This window comes from Tetrao urogallus (assembly GCF_951394365.1).
Source record: "Tetrao urogallus genome assembly, chromosome: 17".
NCBI lineage: Eukaryota > Metazoa > Chordata > Aves > Galliformes > Phasianidae > Tetrao > Tetrao urogallus.
Window position 1 is genome coordinate 7,613,932 of NC_136830.1, and position 16,093 is coordinate 7,630,024.

At 41.7% G+C, this 16,093-nt stretch overlaps 1 protein-coding gene across 2 annotated transcripts in view; it reads right to left on the minus strand.

Moving 5' to 3' along the window:
- The window catches only part of TTC28 (tetratricopeptide repeat domain 28), a gene marked incomplete at both ends in the record, with an annotated part of 123,892 nt that overhangs the window by 107,674 nt on the left and 125 nt on the right, over positions 1–16,093 (minus strand). For both annotated transcript variants that reach the window (XM_079544062.1, XM_079544061.1), the window contains one exon: positions 10,314–10,592. In XM_079544062.1, the coding sequence (XP_079400188.1) occupies positions 10,314–10,592 (279 nt within the window). The remainder of the gene's footprint in view (positions 1–10,313; positions 10,593–16,093) is intronic.

The window sequence follows — 16,093 nt, forward strand, 5'->3', positions numbered from 1 at the left end:
TCCAAAACTGGATGTACATTTCAAATGAACACAGAAATGGGTCAACAGAAAGCAATTTTGCCTAAGGATTATAGAAAATGAAGCAAGAAAGAGTCTGAAGCAAGGAAACACCCCATAACAACTACTGACTCCTAAGGCATATGGAAGATCTGTCCAAAGACTTTTTCATTGCTGCCAGTTGAAAGGAACCAGAGACACAGAGAACAGACCAGACAAGAAGCATCCTCTACCCTCCCCTTTCACACAAAAGCACTGACAGACAGACAATCCGGATACACGTGTTTAATGCCTGTAAGCTTGAGGGTTTAAAGAAAGATTACATTGCCTAAATCTTTTGTATAAAACTTCATGTTCCCTTCTGTCATTATTTTTTGCATTTTGTTTGTGAAGGAAAAAAGCCTGCAAACAGACAGCAGTGACTAAAACACAAGCTGTATAACCCATGGCAAAAAAAAAAAAAGGAAATCTCCTTTTTCACTCTGAATGATGGAAGACTATGAATTATTTAATGCAATGTTTCAGGAAGGTTCCTTTCCATCTCCCATATGAGATGAGGTTCAGTTAACAAAGGCTTCAAAGAACATTCTCTCTCTGTAAACATCCAGGATTACTTGGCTTTATTAGCTATATCAAACAAAAAGTAAAATAAATGTTACAGGCCCATCAAGTACCTTAACCATGACTCTTACTTATGGCCAATGCTCAAGCGTAAGAAAATCCATCAAACACTCAGTGTGATGAGGATATTTTAATATACTGGAATGCTAACAAAAAGGATGCCTTTCTTTTACATTTTGTTACACATCAACATTCAAGTTCTCTATTATTTTTTTTAAGCTGGACCCGAGACAACAGCTTTAGAATGAGAAAAGCAATACAGGAATTTGCATACCACTGCCAACTCCTGGAAAAGCCATAAGAAATTATAAAAATAACCGTACTGCACAGCTTTCAAATCTTGTATTTCATGTTTAGGGTCTTACAGTAGTTCTCTCAACTTCTACAGAGATTCAGTTGACTTCAGAAGGCAAACTTGGCATTCAGAAGGGAAGGGAAAGAAGGTAAGAGTTCAAAACTAACTTAAATCCAGACAACAAAAGCAAACAGGAATATATATTAACTACATGACAGAAAGCGTAGTATTGCTCAATTTTGTTTATTCACTTCTCTAACTTCAGGAGTAAATTCTCTACTGGTGGATAATAGCCAAATGCTTAGTAAATTATTTCTGCTGCTCCACACAACAGGAGGGGCTTTATCATTTGTCCTCTGAAGCAAAGAAGAAAACATGCACAAAGACAGCTGTGGCCAGAGGAAGACACGACCTGCTTTGTATAAAAGTTCATACTAGGACTGAGACCTAAGTGCTCTCAGGGTTGGGGTGGAGGAAGCAGTCATTTTGAGAGAAAAAAAGATGTATTTATAGAAATAATAAGAATTGATATGGAAATTTCTTCCCTAATTCATCTGAACCATCACTGTGCTTTTGAGTCAGACAGTGCCTAAGCTTAATGCAGCAGTTTTCCCTGTTCTGCCTTCCCTGCCTTCGCATTATCACAAACACAGCACACCCTACTTAGCTACAGGGAAGCAAGACAGCAGGAATAGTTTCCTGAACAAAACCCCGGTGTGCTGAAAGGCCAGTAAGTCAAAATCATTAGACCACACAATGCCTTCAGTAGTTAAGTAGTTCTCAGCAAGCCTCACTGCCAATTATTTGGGTTGTCTTGATCTTGGCTCAGAGCACCATGCTGTACACACTGTATAGACACTTTGTGCTTCCTTCTGACTCATCAGTCAAGAAAATTTCCTGCTTTCTCAATTTTTAGGGTTTTCTCTTGGTGACTTGTTTCCTCAAATTCTCCATTTCGTTTAATTTCCTCAGAGAGCTGTCGGGGTAGCAGGTCTGCGATGAGGACTCAGCAATGTCAAGACACGCCATGATGCAATCAGACTGTAAACCCAAACAAGAAATGCAGGTTTCCAAGGGTATTCCTGCTTATTTCAGGAGTACCCAGGCTGATCATCTCCTGTTCTTTACTGCCAGACAACCACCTACCAGCAGATCTCAAAAAATAAGGCACACTGCAGTCCTTTTCATCCACGGTGTCTAAAAAAGACTTCCTAGTGCTGCTTACATCCTTTCTGATGGTCACAGCTACATCACAAATCCAGAGTCACTATAAATTCAGGATGCCAGCCTGCAAAAACACATCTATCCACCATATGAAAAAAATAAATTAAAAAAAGTGAGGAGCAGCTTTCTGTGACTTGATTTATCATAGTAGGAAGTAGCATAAATACAGTAAAAAGTAGCAATAAAGCATAATAAGAGGGCCTAGGGACACCACAAAGAAAAATAAGTGTGTACACCTAATGTAAATTTTAAAGAAAACCATTCTAGAAAGCATACATAAGACATGGGTGATCCCCTTCCACATGCATTACTGTCACATTACAACCCCAGGAAGCCCAATTTACCAGGACATGCATACTGGCCACATCCAGATTCAAGTCAAGGGAAAATAAAAAGCATTACGAACAGCATACGCTTCAGAAAATAAATGTATCTTAGAAACATCTAAAAACGTGAATATCTGTTCCCAAGTTAGATCCTAGAGGCATTACTACGCATGCAAGGAGTGCCCTCTCATGTGTGCTTTGTTCATTGCAGTTCTTCACAGCTCTTCAACTCGCAGGCTATGAATAACCATTACCATAACATTTCTAAAAAAATTAATCCCCAAGGTGAGGAAATTTGCAGCACCTATGCTGAGAAAAAACAGGAATAGTTGTCTCATCTCTAAGAATAAACTGGAAAAAAAAAAAAAACACTGGAGAAGCAAGCAGCTGATGAGAAAAGTTATGTGGCACCACCTCAGGGTTAAGGCTTTAGTCTAAAAATTCAGGATACAAAATCCAGTACCGTGTAAGTACATGAAGACAATCCAAATGTCTTAAAATGACACCCAGTGGCTCTGACTCTCAACAAACAAGTAACAAGATATTTTTTCTTAACTCTTCTTGGTGTACGTTCTTCTCAAAAAGACAACTCTTAGATGACTCTTGGAAATTATTTATTTGCTTGTTTTTACAATTTATATAATCACAGTTAAGGGGGTTGTTGTTCTTTTTACCCCCCACTATGTTATATTACTGCTATTCTGTGATTTTAAGAATTCAGGGAAAGGCAAGTATAAGCAGTATATCCACACTACAGTTTTCCCTTAGCAATACCACAACCTTCACTTCTGGCACACAGACACTAACGGAATAATTCCACTGGACTGAACTGTAAGAAAAACGTAACTCCATAAAGCTGCCAAACCACTACATGATACTCGTTATTAAAGTACCTAATTAAGGAGAAAAAAAAAAAAAATTGATGCAGAAAAGGACAACCTAGTGACCAGAACATAGCTTATACGAAATATATTTCACAGATTCCCCACCTGACAGTTAAAAGACTGTTTAAAGCATGTCTACTTGTCCTAGGTCCAGAACCTAGGGCAATACAGCCACATCCACGTGGTCTAAAGCTCAAGGGCAGACATTTCAGCATGGGAGACAGCAGAGCAGTCATGCAGCTATCACAGCCTTCAGATCTATGCCAACACGTTATGTGGATGCAACAGGGCTTGGCTCTATCACAAGGGTGACTAAACAGAACAGAAACATTCTTTGCCTCTCAACTTCCAATCGGTAAAATAAGAACTACCCTGCCTGCCTTATAGACAGTAAGAACATTGAATGTTATACAAAATGCCAGAAAAAAAAAAAAATATATATATATATATATGTGTGTGTGTGTGTGTACACATCCTGTTATAAAGGGTACACAAACTTGCCATTACATTCAAGAGGATTGTCAAGAAGCAGCACTAAAAATGGGAGGAACAGGAACAGAGAAAGTTGCGATAACTGCAACTCCTTAATAACAATAAAACCAGGCTCTATTAATTTGGATATACATCCCAAAAAAGACATGAAGTTAAAAAAAAAAAGCACAAGTATAGATGGCTTAATGTAATAAGCAAAAAAAATGGATCTCTCAAAAAGGAGAAAGGGAAAAAGATTTGAAGAAGGCACTGCATACAGCAACAACAACAACAACAAGCCAACCTTAACTAGTAAATACATACAGTATTTAAGATAAGAACACACGTGGAATGCTGTGACCAATTCTGGGTACAAGAAAGAGAGACAAACAGAACCAAATCTAGCAAAAAGGCCTCAAAGATGACTGAGGGACTGGCCTGCTGGTCATACAAACAGAGGCCGATTCCTTCCATTGTTAAACCTGGAGAAGACACAGTGGAAGACTAAACCTTACCAATGGATATGAACACCCAACAATAAAGAAATGGAACCAGGCTCTTCTCATTGGTACCAGTAAATGGACCAGATGCAACAGGTACAAACTTCAATGTAAGAAACTCTATTTAAATATAAGACAATTTTTTGTGCATGAAGGTGGTCAAACACTGGAAAAGGTTGCCCAGACAAGCTACAGAGACGCCATCCTTGGAGGTATTCAGAACCCAAGTGGGCAATGTCCTGGACAAGTTGCTCTAGATGGACCTGTCTTCAGCAGTAGGCAGGACTACATGACCTCCAGAAGTCCCTTCCAGCTTCAGCTCTGCTGTGATTCTGTGACATGGAAAGACAGCAATAAACGCACGAGTCTCAGGATAACGTAACACATCAAGTCCTACTAAAGCCAAAAAAATCTGCTCAACAGTTTTATGCTTGAAAAATTGGAATGCATCTTTCTGTAAATTAAGGACAGATTGTAAGCAGGAGAACAGGACTGGAAAGTTCCTTGCTCATCAAATTAAAAACAAGAGGCCTATTCATGAGAAACATTATGTGGTCAAGTCACATTCTTTTCTTAGAAGTTCTACACACAAGGGAGGATGGGCATTTTACTTGCAATTCTTGGAGAAAATTTTAGGTTGTTATGGATTACTACAGCACATGTGGATAAATATCTAAAGATACACAAGCAGTCAGAAGTACAAGAGGATGAGCAAATGTCCCTTTGCTTTTTTAACAGGTCTGATCACACCATTAACAGCTGGAGTGAATTAAGAAAATATCCATGCAAGCTATTTCACCGAATTCCCTCACAGTTACACGACAACATCTAAAACCCTCCTGGCATTTCATACACAAAGGCCTCACAGCTCAAAATCCCCTTCTCTTTCTGTTCTGTCTTTCAGATTTCTTCATCATCTGCACAAAGCCACATTTTTAAATGAAGCACGGGAAATGGACAAAGATCAGTAAGAGAAACTTGCACTGATGTGAAATGGGAGTCATTCATTCCAGTTTCTTTAAGTTTGCACATGCGTAGAGCATTCTTCTTCCATCAGCCAAACTCTTCAGAGTTCCTCTCTGTAGTTCCTGCCTGAACATTAGACTTTGGTTTGAACATCCTTGTAGCCAAATACATTCAAGTCTGGCAAATCATTTCATCCTTGTGAGCAAACAGCTTTTCTGATGGGATATTAAGGCCATAAATCAATACAAGAAAACAGTTAATTATTCTCACCCAAATACTGTCTGCTGTTTCCCACAGACCAAATCTTAGATACCAAGAGGTTGGGTACTCCAAAATAGAATTTCACCAGACAGCTCACGTTTGCACTCTGATTGCTGGTTATCACTCAAGAGCAGGGACATTCCCCTCAGAGTACCTGAGGACAGGGTGGGAAGCACTGCCTCAGTATTCCTGAATTTGAACAGTACAAAACATTTACCAAATGTCTCAAAGCCATGTAGAAGTTAACCATGACTAAGAAAGGAATATAAACACAGCTAATACAAGCTATAAAAGGCAGCAAAATTGCATGGTTAGGCATCAGGACTGAGGAAATCCAATGCATTTTCTAGTTTGTTCAACGTTCAATTAACTTCTTTTTTCTTCAGAAGGAGTTTGGGTTTTCCACTTGTTTGTTTTCCATTTCTGATGTTTGTATACTAAAATAAATCAAGCTGTTGTCACTGCCGGCTCAAACCATTTCCACTTCTGAAAGGACCTGTTTCCCCTCACAGTCAAAGTGATTATCAGCTCTGCCCTCAAGCTGTAGCTCCTAGTTAGATAAGGCTTCGTTCCCCTGCTGGGAAGGCTGCTTACCTCACAGCCATGAGCTCATCACACTGGGACCAGCTATTTCTCTATATCTGAGGCATGAATTTGCAGCAGTTACTGAAACCTACACTTTAACACAAAATTAGACCCAAATTTAAACCATTTAAGCCACAGTATATTTTTCCAGTAATTTGAGGACAAAAACCAAACAAGACCTACATCCAAAACATCAGCAAGAACCAAGAGACTGTTCATGTTCAGACGTCAGCCACAGAATGTATCCCTCATTTTTGCTCACCATGCCAAGGATTCTCTTCACAGCCACGCAGCCTGCACAACTGAATAGAACTTTGCTAGAGCCAGATCACAGCAAAACAAAAAGAGCTGCTTGGCAGGAAATCAAAAGAGCTAAATGAGCCTGATCTGATTTGCCTGTAGGGTATTCCCAAAATATAATTTAATTCCTGAAACATCCTTTTATCTTTGAACTTCTCAATGACAATTACACGAAGTATTTTGAATAGCAGAATTGATGAGCCATCCTGCCAAACAAACACTGCAAACGTGAGTTTCACGTGGTGCTGGTGGAAAAAACACCACAGCCACATAATGAGACCCACACTAAGTTACTCTGATCTGTTACAGACCAGGTATTTCTTACTGTAATCATATACTCATTACCCGTGTTTGGTTTAAAGCTGCAGTAGATAAGCAGATGTATTTGTACAAATATACTTGCTTATTAATAAACAACTAATGTTTAAAAGACCGATCTAAAAGATGGAGGAAGCGAGCTCTGTTAAAAGAAAGACTTTCAGGCACAGCTTTTTGTAATACAGCCTCTTTTCTTTTCTGTTAAGTTCAGAAGAAGATGATTGTAATGGGAGTATGTGCTCTAAGAGCTCATCTGGGCACACAGCACACAGGGTCCCAGTGGTGCAGAACGACAGCAAACCAAGTTACATTGCATTACAGAAACACTGCTCAGGCTTCACAGTATTCTAAATGAATTCCTATTGCCATGAGCTCACAAGAAATAACTTGGGAGAACTGTGAGTGGGGAAGCACCAAAGTTTGAATTACCTCAGGGCCTGAATGGAAATAAAAGCTGTATAAAAATCCAGAGTGATACATAACTGTGTTTGAAAGCAGAACAAGCCCTTCCTGCTTTCTGAGCTGTCTCATTTCACAGCTTTAGTTCATAATGCTTCTTGGTTTTTGTTTGCCATCCTCTGAAGTATGGATCAGCTTAATGCACTGGCTTGATTACAGAGTGGGAACACATTTATTCCAAACACATGCAAGATCTCAGCTGTGATATTCCCTATGAGCATTGTAGATGCTGGTGACAAAAATAAATGTATCTTTACATAACAAACATATACCAAGATAAAGGCTGATAAAGAAGCATACATCTAATAACTTCGATCTCAGAAAACCTGGATTCAAGAACCATTCGTTTTTCTACTGCTGAAGTAAAAACTTCAATATTTAAAAACTCAGATATTTTTGCAAGAAATTACAAGCCACATCTGTCAAGCTCCCTCTTCTGGCTAATCAGCAATATGGATTAGGTTTTTAGATGCATTAATTTCAAGTTTTCCCACATACATTCTATCAATAAGATCCAAATAGATTCTTAAAATAATTACAAAGGAGCTTCTGATATTGAAATACGCAACATAAGTTTTCAACTTCAGACAGTGCCCTCCTGCTGCTTCCCACCGATGAGCTGAAGCCCAGCTACTAAGAAGGGACACCACCATCAGGTGAGCGTGGCTACCAACCCTCCACCAAGATCTCTGAGCACCATCATCTATTTGCTATTTCTACATCCGATCCAACCTGAAATCTCTGTGCACAAAAAAATACCGGGGTAGTTAATAAATCCTCAAAGTACATTTTTCCCTTTTTTTTTTTTTTTTTTTTTTTTTTTAAATCTATGATGGCTTAAAACAAACTGCATTTAAATGAGGAAAACATACCACGCAGATTTCACTGCCTCCTTTCCAGGATCTCTCATCTCTGCTGTGACTTCCAAAGCACTTCAGTTGGGTAAGAACTGATTCACTAATCAGAAACAGTTGAGGAAGCACACCAATGCTACCTTGCATTCCTGCCGTTACCACCGAAACACAGAGGAGTGGCCTTTCACAACACAGTCTCAGAGGAGAGGAGCTGCATGCAGGAGAAAGGGAAGCCACCACATTTATTTACCAGAAAAATAGGAAGAGGAACAAAAAAAAACCAAAAAACCCACAAAAAAAAACAAAAAAAAACAAAACAAAAAAAAAAACCAACCAAACAAGAAACCAACAAAACAAACAACTCAGGAGCCAGGAGCGTGCAGCTTCGCCTCTGCTTCACATGACCAAAAGTTGTTTTCCAGTTCAGCCAGAAAGCTCATTTATATTTCTGTTCTTTAACTAAATAAAAAAAGAAACAAAGACTCCTCTGTGATTTTTCCATACAGGAGAGTTGCCCAAGAGCTCCTGCAAACACCAAATCCCTCTGCTTTAGCAGCACTTTTCAGTCTCCATTCCAGAGAAATGCAAAAGAAAAAAGAAAAAAAAAAAGAAAAAAGAAAGTTCAAATATCTGTAAAATAGAGTTCATTGTAGAGAGATGCAGAATTCCAACAGACAAAGCACCATCTCGCAGTGGTAAAGTAATCAGAGCTCATTAGTGTTTATGTTTGCACTGACTGTTAGTAACACTAAGACAACTGCTGCAGCTGCTGTGCTGCAAGCAGACAGAACTGCTCTGTCTCAGGTAACAGCCCCAACAATTAGCAGAGCTTAGCTGATAGCTGTGGGTTTCAACATTAGTGGGGGTGCACTTTTAACACAACATTCATCTGACACTTCTAGACACTTTCCTTACTGGTATTTTATGGAAACAGAATTACAATGAATATTCTTTGAACAGGAAATTCTCACCAACAGACTCCGTGTTTCAGCTCTGAAGCTCTTTCCCTGGGCCGTGCTTTTCTTTTTGTGACTGCGAGCAGGCAGAGCTTTAGGAAACACTTTCAATAACATTTAAAGCAGCTTTCTGGTCTTAACAAACAAATAAACTGAGTTTAAAATTACACTTTTGTCTTCAAATGTTCCATAGATGAAATATCCAATTTTGAGCAAAAGACGGGGGGAGGGGGGAGAAGACATGACAGTCTTTTCTCCTTCAGAAGGATCCATCAAAACCCTGCTGGATCCTCTCTCTCCTAGTGAGGGAACCACTGCAGGAAGCCCAGCCTAGCAGACAAGCTGTCACAGCATGCCCATGGTCAAAGGCTGAGACAAAAGCGATGCTGTGAAGAGATTGTACTGATGAAAAGACAACATTCTTCCTTTGTCTTTAAACACATTCATACACTGCAAGCCCTGTCATTCCTTCTGAGGCAGACACATACCTCAGTAGGTAAGGTGATGTCTCTGGAGCTGCAGAAACAGTAGCTTTCCCAGGACTGAATCCTCAAACCACACACATTTATCTAGGAACAGTTCTAACTAGGAAGAATGCAGTTTTATAAAAATAGAGGAGAGGAAGCTAGATGATAAATCTGGTCTTAAATGGTATCATTAACTAAAGTGACTGGTAAGACTATGCGAGCAAAGGACAGGAAAATGCAATCTGGAGTACATTCTATTAAAATGGATTAGCATGTAAAGGGCAGACCCTGAGTTAGCTAGCTAGACAGTCAGAGTCATTGAAGCAATCAAAATCAGCCAGTGGGAAACAATCCCGGAAGGAACAGGTAATCAACACCATCTACTCTTTATAAACATTTCCTTGCATGTTCAGACTTTGCCAAGTACACTGAGGTGCACATTTCTTACAATGTTTATCCATCACATACACAAAAACTCTTTGAACACTATTGCAAAGATTTTATTGCTCCATTGTTACTACTGACCTCCATGCTACGTTGCAACAAAACGCTCCTGGATGCAAAGCTAACTGTTATAAGATGCCTGGTCTTCACAACTCAGAAACCACAGTGGTTTAAAGTAGTAAGACAGTATTGCACCTCACACAAAAAAAGTTTAATACCCAGCAGGAAACTCAGGTTAAACAACTTTTGAAGACAAAAAATTGTCTAGAGCCTTTAGTAAAAGCAGATGCTAACCCAGAACTATTTGCAGTTCTCTACATTAGGTTATCAGTATGAGAAATAACCCTGATGAAGATCCTCTTGATAGAGTAATACACTTTCTTACCTTTGGCCACTTAGGATTCAGAAGTCTTGCTTTGATGGCATCATCCAGGGCCTTGTCATACTGCTGGATTTTCATGTAGGCTGCAGAACGGTTACTGTACAGAATGCAGTTCTGAGGATCAACTCCCAAGGCCTCGTTGTACAACACAATTGCTGTATGGAAGTCGCCATCGTGGCAAGCCTGGTTGCTCTGTCGAACCTTCTCAACAAATTCAGCTTTGCTCAACATGGGGCTGTCAGGACTTCTTCTTCCAACAGCTTTGGATCCAAAGAAAGAAATCTGTGGGGGACAGGGAGGAATTCCACATTAATGATAAGAAATGCTATTAAAAAAAAAAAAAAGAACAGAAAAATATGAAAATAGACCCTATAGCAGAAATTAAAGTCATCAGCATTAATGTTAACAAATTTTAAATTCAGAATCACATTCTTTAAAAATCAGTTATTATTTTCTCAGTACGTAAGCAACAATAAAGAGCTTTAAAAAGCATCGTGTTCTGTATGAATGCTATCTTCCAGACACTGTTTTCTTCAGGCATAAGATGTCTGGTTTAGTTTCTGAAGTCCGCATTCACAAGCATTTTCCATTCACCTATATTACTGGATTCTACAACACCAAGCACAGTCCCAAGGTAAAGAAGACCACCAGAACGCATGGCAGGTATGAATGATGAGATGATGCTGGTATATCCAAAGTCCAATAGATGACAGAGAAGCATCTGTGTGCACAGACAGTAGAAGAACGTATAAATTCCCCTCAGACCAAAGAACTGACACTGGTACACAGGCTCACAAACCCCTACACCCAGCCAACTGCAGGCTGCCAATTGCTCATAAATCAGAAGAGAAGAACGAGCCTGGGTATACTCGCAGAAATTAGCGGGGCACACAGGGCTGCTGGTTTATATTACCAACAGCCAACATTGCAGAGCCACTTCCTGAACTGCTGAATTCAAGTAAAACAAAATAAAGAAGAATGGGCTTAAGACTTAATTAAAAGAACTCTAGTGATGTACAGTTCTAGTTCTACTGATTCCAGTATATCCTTCCTCCACGCTTCATTTTCAACATTCCTTGTTTTCCTCAACCAGTCATTAGCAGTCAATAACTGGTTTTGTCATGTATTCCCTATTGTCTCTCAAAGAGCCTAAAAAAAAAATCAGCAGCAATACCTCTGTACAACTCCGACAAAAAGACCCCTGTAAATTGGGCAGTAACTGTACTTGGCAACAGGCAACATGTACATACAGAACTATAATGTGCCTGGAAACAGTCATGAAAGGATCAGACAGTACTATAATTGAAATTGCTATTATCCATTTTCAGTTCAGCAGACAGAAAAAGGTTAAGAGTATCACACGTTGTTACCACAACACAATCACAGGGCTCAAATACATTACCAGAGTCAGCTGAGTCATATTTTTAGGTGCAAGGGGAAGCAAAGTGCAAATTGGCATCCTGTCTTAAGCATCAAAAATAGTTTATTTTTTTTCCCAAGTCAAAAAACAGTAACAGCGAGACCATTACATTTGAAACCAGCAATATCTTCCTTATGATCCTTTCCTTCCTAATCAAATTGTTTCTGACAGGTGTTTGTCCAAACTCTTCCTACTCAAGGCGACTCCATGCTTTCCTTGGGCAATTCCATTCAACTGGTTCATGATTTTCACCATGAAAATGTTTTTCATAATATTCACCCTATCCACCCCAAATCTCCATAGCATTCCTTCCTTCTACAGCAGAACCCCAAACTTTCTTCCTTTCATCACTGCAGTTGCCCCTTATGTAGTATTCTGGATAGTATGTAGCTTAAACTTTGTATTTATCTATTATTGGGAATAACATTATAAAAAGCAAGTTTCTGCATACGTGAAAATTAGCTCAATATGCAGTTCATCTTCAAAGCTACCAGCATACTTATCTGCTCTTCAACCAAGTACAAGCAGAACTCTCAACCTGCAGCTACAGCACAAGGATCTGAGCAGAACACGTCTCTTTACACCAACCAGTGCAACGGCTCACAATTCTAAGTGTCCATGAGCACAAACTTCATCATGCGGTCAGTTTAATCTAAGCTGAGAAGCTGCAAGGACAGAATGTGAAGATTTAGCAAGTATTACGCGTGGGGAGATGCTGAAACCCACAGATTAGGGGAAGTCTGAGAACAGCAGCTAGTCACCAGAAGGCCACAGGTGGCTGGACATTCTGCAGGGACACAGGGCTGGTAAGGCTCAAGTAGCTACAGAGAGACACAATGCCTTCCATGGAGAATTGATTCACTTGATTTCACAGTAACTTAGAACTGACACTTCATAGACACTACAGGCAAAAAAATCCAATACAGAGTCACCAAAATTCTCACTGTTAATAAGGAGTACAGAGCATTTTAACCTGAGTAATAATCCCCTCAAAAGACTGTATAACCTCTAACATGAGACCTAAAGAGAGGACAGTCTGCATCAGTTGACAAGGGAAGAGTGATCAATGTCACATAATGGTAAGACAACTCTGCAAGGCCTCTGACATGGTCCTGCCACTTACTGATCTCTCAACTGGACAGATAAGGATTTGAAAGGTGGAACTGCTCAGTGAATTAGCAATTGGTTGGATGGCTGCAGCAGAGGGCCGTGGTGAGCAGCTCCATACCCAGGTGCAGGCAGTACAGGTGGTGTCTCCATGGGTCTGCCTTTGGACCAGTACTCTACCATCTGTTTCTGTGACATTGACAGTGAGATCAGGTGCGCCCTGAGCAACTTTGCAGATGACACCAAGCTGAGTGGTGCAGCTGATGACAGAAGGAAGGGATGCCATCCAGAGGGACCCGGAGCTTATAAACAACATGGAAACTGACTTTTTACATGGTCTGATGTGCCGGGACAAGGAAGAATGGCTTTAAACTAAGAAGAGGGGAGATTTAGATGAGCAAATTCATTATTATGAGAGCACTGAGGTCCTGGTGCAGGCAGCCCAGAGCTGTGGGTGTCCCATTCCTGCAGGTGCTCAGAGCCATGGATGGGGTCCCAGGCTGCCCGAGCTGGTGGGCAACAGGGATGGGGCTGGGGAGGCTGTAAGGTCCCCTCCAACCCAATCATGTTCTGATTCTGTGAACTGTGCATGAGCATGCTGAAAGGCTAAAACAAAATGAAAAGTGCAAATTTTATAGGTTCTTCACTAATCTCATTAGAGTTGCCCCTCAGGGACAATCCCCCTCAGCATCAACATGTTACTGACAATCATTTCAAAAGAAGAATGCAAAAGAGCAGAAGTTTTTAAAGAATAGGAGAAACACACTGAAAACTTGGTAGAGAGGAAATGGAAAATAATAGAATAATTAAAACAAAGTAGAAGGAAAAATAATGAGAAAATGAACTTCTTCCTGATTTAATAGTCAGTATGACACAGATACAGAAAAAAGTAATACAAGTTGACCTCCTGAAGCCAACTACTACTATTCAACAGATCTACCATTAGTGTAAGAGAAAAATCTAATAAAAACTAAAATGAACAGGCAGGTAGCTACTTCACCCTCAGTCTCTCATTACAACATCATCATCCCTAGAGACTTGCTCAGTAGGAATGGAACTGGTATCTAGGCAAGGAAGAAAGAATATGCAATAGATAAGCAAGAGGTTTTCAGCTTCAGTCAAGAGAAGAATAAGATGCCAAAATACTGTGAGAAGACAGAAAACAAGGCACAACTGGTAAGTAGCATTAATATATGCACAGAGTGATACTGTTACAGTAATGGGTTTCATCTCTAGAATACTGGAGGTTTAAACAGTACAGAGTATCAGCAGTAACAACCATTAATGATGCTACTGCAGCCTTACCTGGACTGCAGGTAAGGATAATATATCCCGTCCTTAATCACCACTCTGCATTTCAGAGTAAAAACAGAACTGCACTAATGACACACGCTGTCATCCAAAGGTGCATCCAACAGAGCCAGTCTCTAGATTCCAAATTCAGTCAGTAGCATCGCTCTTCAAACCAAACTGCTGAAAATTTCTTCAACAGCTGGAATGCTGGGTGGAAGAATAGCCTGCATGAGAACCAGCTGTATATTCAGAGCCAGCAGTGCAGCAAGATCTATGTCACCTATTTGGACTTCACTAAGACCCATGACACAATCCTCCATGACACCTTTCTCTTCAAATTGGAAATATATGAATTTAATGGGTAGACTGTTGAATGGATGAGGAAATGGTTGTGAGATTGTGCCCAGAGAGTGGTGGTTAATAGCTCAACGTTCAGATGGAGATCAGAGACAAGCAGTCCCTCAGGGGGCAGAACAGGCACCAGGTCTCTTAAATGCTTTCATCAATCACATCAACAGTTGAATCAAGTGCACCCCCAGAAAGTTGCTAGATTATGCCAAGCTGTGTGGCATGGTCAACACACCTAAGGAAGGGCTTGCAATCCAGAGAGACCTAGACAAGCTGAGCAGTAGGCCCAGGTGAACCTCATGAGGTTTACAAATCCAAACGCAAAGTCCTGCACCTAGGTTATGGCAATCCCTGCTATCAGTACAAGCGGGGGGACATAATGATGGAGCAGGGTCCTGCTGAAAAAGACTTGGTGGTACTGGTGGATGACAGCTGGATGTGAGCCAGCAGTGTGCTCTTGCAACCCAGAAAGCCAGCTGTATCCTAGGCTGCATCCAAAGCAGTGTGGGCAGCAAAGAGAGGGAGATGATTGCATCTCTCTACTCTGTGCTGCGAGACCTCACCTGGAGCACCTGGAGTGTCTAGAGGTGAGTCCTCAGCACAGGAGAGACGTGGACGTATCGGGTGCATCCAGAAGACTGCAACAAAACTGACCCAAGGGATGGAATACCTCCCTGTGAGGATGGGCTGAGAGAGCTGGGGCTGTGCAGCATGGAGAGCAGAAGGCTGTGGGGAGAGCTGACAGCAGTTTTTCAATATCTAAAAGGGGCTGTACAAAAGAAGGAACAGACCCTTCAGCCTGGTCTGTGCAATAGGACAAGGGGAAATAGTTTCAAACTAAAAAGGGAGATTTAGATTGGATATGAGGAAGAAGTTGTTCACACTGAGGGCAGCGAGGCACTGCACAGGGTGCCCAGAGAGCTGGTGCTGCCCCATCCCTGCACACAGCCACGCTCAGGGCACGGCGCTGTGAGCACTGCTGGAGCTGTGGTGTCCCTGTGGGACCAGATGGCCTTCAGGGATCCCTCCCAACTTAAACCATCCTATGACACCATGATCTACTGTACTACAGGTATATGTTTGACACACCAAAAAAATTATTTCTCAGCTTTAACAAAACAGACTCGTTTTCTGCTTATCCTGGAGCCCACGGCCGTATAGGCGTCACGCTGACAGCCGTGCTCTCCTCCACACAGAAGCACGCTCCAACAAGCCGTATGCAAAATCACACAGGCAAATAACGGTCCGCACGTGCGTAACGGCGCAGGCACCGCTGCCCGCACCGCGCTCCCTCGCTCCTCAGCCGGGCGGCGGGCAGGGAAGGGGCGGGAAGCGGCGCCGCTCTCAGTCCCTCACAAAGTCCCGGGAAGAACCGCCGAGCGCCCCGCGAGAGAACCGCGGCTGTGCCCGAGGCCCCGCCGTCCCGGAGCCTCGCTCCCTCGGCACGTCCGCGGCCCGCCGGGGAGCCGCCCCGCCCTGCCCCGCTCCTCACCTCCGCGGGGCCTTCGCTCCCTCCCCCCCTCCCGCCCCGGGATCCGGTCCGGGGACGCGGCCCGCCCGCGCGCCGCAACTTCTCCCGACGCCCCCGGGAGGCCGAGCGGGCGGGAAGCGACCG